This window comes from Bison bison, unplaced genomic scaffold, assembly GCF_000754665.1.
Source record: "Bison bison bison isolate TAMUID 2011002044 unplaced genomic scaffold, Bison_UMD1.0 scf7180017864492, whole genome shotgun sequence".
Classification (NCBI taxonomy): Eukaryota; Metazoa; Chordata; class Mammalia; order Artiodactyla; family Bovidae; genus Bison; species Bison bison.
Window position 1 is genome coordinate 2,372,052 of NW_011495051.1, and position 2,202 is coordinate 2,374,253.

Consider the following 2,202-nt stretch of genomic DNA (forward strand, 5'->3'; position numbering starts at 1 on the left):
TTGGAAAATACAAACGATGGTATCCCCTCCTTTCTTAAATTTCAGTCCCAGCCACACTTGTAGGTAACCAATTTGATTGCTCTTTGCTTTACCTTTCATTTTGCAAAAACAAGCAGATATGTGGATATTTTATTCCCTCTTCTTTATTATACAAAAGGTAACATATTACCTATACTCTTGTACTTCCCCCTCAACTTAACAATATGTCCTGGAAGTCACCCCATTCCATCACAGAAATAGACCTTATTCTTTTTCATGGCTGTGTAGTACTCCACTCTGAAGTGCAGTGTAGTACATCAGTCTCTCTCCTGTATACAGACATGTGGGTTGCTTCCAATATTTTGCATTTACAAATGACAATTAATAATTGTCTCCATATTCACTTGGGTATTGTTAGAGCTGTGTCTTAAGGATTAATTTCTGAAGGAGGACTGCTCTTCTGTAACATAAGGATAATTGTAAGGTTAAATAAGTTATAATGCACATATGGCTTTTCATCTAAGCAGCAGGTAATCCATGGCATAAGGTCACCACAGTTGGACAGCTTGGCCTCAATTTAGTCAAATCCTGCTCTCTCATAACATTTCAGTCTAGTTCTCAATTTGCTCTTCCAGACTGGGTCAGGGGCTCACCTGGGGATAGGGTTTAGTCAGGGTTGGGGTTCAATAGGATCAGGGCTTAGCTTGCAATCAGGGCTCAGTTCAGGGTCAAGTCTCAGCAAGGGTCAGGGGTCAGGGCTGGAGTCAGCCTATGGTCATGGGCTCAACCAAGGACAGGATTCAGCCTGGGGTCAAGGTTCAGTCCAGGGTCCAGGCTCAGACTATACATGTGTCTCTCTCTGAGTGTGCCTGGGTCAGGGGTCCCTTGTGAGGCTGGGACTGGGGCTCGGTGGTCCTACTGCACAGGGTAGTACCTGAGCAAAGACTTCGCTGCTCTTGCCCTCCTCGCTCTCCCGACCTGCCTGCATAGCCCCTCCTCCCATCCCCTTCCCACCTCAGATCTGTTTCTGCTTGGTCACCTCCAGTGATTATATGTGGCTGCCTCTCAGTGCAGCCCCCCTCCCCTCCCTGTAACTGTCCTGCTCCAGGCTGAACAGTGAACTCAGGGGAGGGCTGCAGGGCTGCCCTCCAGCCCCACGTCCTGCCCATCCTCCACTCAGGGGGGCTAGGGAGCCCCGCAGATGCCTGTGCCACTCCCTCAGACACTGGCCAGGGCTGTGCCTCCCCCCTCAGGCTCCCCCAGCATCACTTCACATGTCACCCCCCACTTCCTCTCCCCCACCTGGTCCCCACACACCTCGGTCCTCCACCTTCTCAGGCTGAGTCAGTCTGAGGGAGGTCGAGCAGTTGGGGTGTGAGCTCCCCACTTCTGTGAGCCCCTTCTCCCTACAGAGGTGAGGCGCCGCCCTGGGTAGGGGTTCCCTGCGGCTTTGCTGCTAGCAAGGTCAGCTCAGGGGCTGGAAAGCAACAGAAGACCCGGGTAAGGAGGGTCCTCCCATCCAGACCCGCGTGGGTGCGCGGGGTTCACTTCCCCACTGTGTTGTCTTCTGCAGGGTTTCCCAGGGACTGCCCCTCTCCAGGCCTCAGTTTCCCCTCAGAACTGTTTGGTCCTGGCCCTATTGTGAGGATAAAATGGGGGTACAACTGCACCAATGAGGGAGCTGGCAGTGCTTCTGTGTGTGCGGCCACTCGGTACACACTTATTAAGCACCTACTATGTGCCAGGCGGGCCTGGATAGATTGAGGAGCAGGTGATGGAACAGTGGGTCCGGCCTGCAAGGAGTTGTTGGTGGGGGCGGGAGAGTCGTCCAGCCTGGGTGCCACAAAGGAACCGGTTACCCACCCTCTAGAGGGAGTGAGGGGGTGGGGGCGGGGACCCCACACTCAATGGGCTTTCGAGGACCGGAAGGGGGCGACAGGGGGTGACCGCAGCGCCCTGCCCTCTGGGAGTAAGGATGGGAGCCGACCGTTGGATGCCCCTCCCCGTCTCAGCCTCACCCCCACCCAGGGGGGTACCTTGAACATAACAGGAAATTTCAAATAACAGGAAACCAAGGCCGGGCAAGGCTCGCGGCTCCACCCTGCCTGGGGCGAACGAACCACCCCACCCCGGGGCCTCAGTCTGCCCTCGGGGAGGGGGACCGCAATGAACGCCACGGGGACCCCGACGGGGGACCCCGAGTCCTGCCAGCTGCTGGCAGGA

General features: G+C 55.4%; 1 protein-coding gene across 1 annotated transcript in view; it reads left to right on the forward strand.

Moving 5' to 3' along the window:
• The first annotated feature begins 94 nt into the window (after positions 1 to 94).
• The window catches only part of S1PR4 (sphingosine-1-phosphate receptor 4), a 5,017-nt gene continuing 2,909 nt past the window's right edge, over positions 95 to 2,202 (forward strand). The window contains exon 1 of the mRNA XM_010828436.1: positions 95 to 2,196. Within this exon, the coding sequence (XP_010826738.1) occupies positions 2,146 to 2,196 (51 nt within the window). The 5' untranslated portion in view covers positions 95 to 2,145. The remainder of the gene's footprint in view (positions 2,197 to 2,202) is intronic.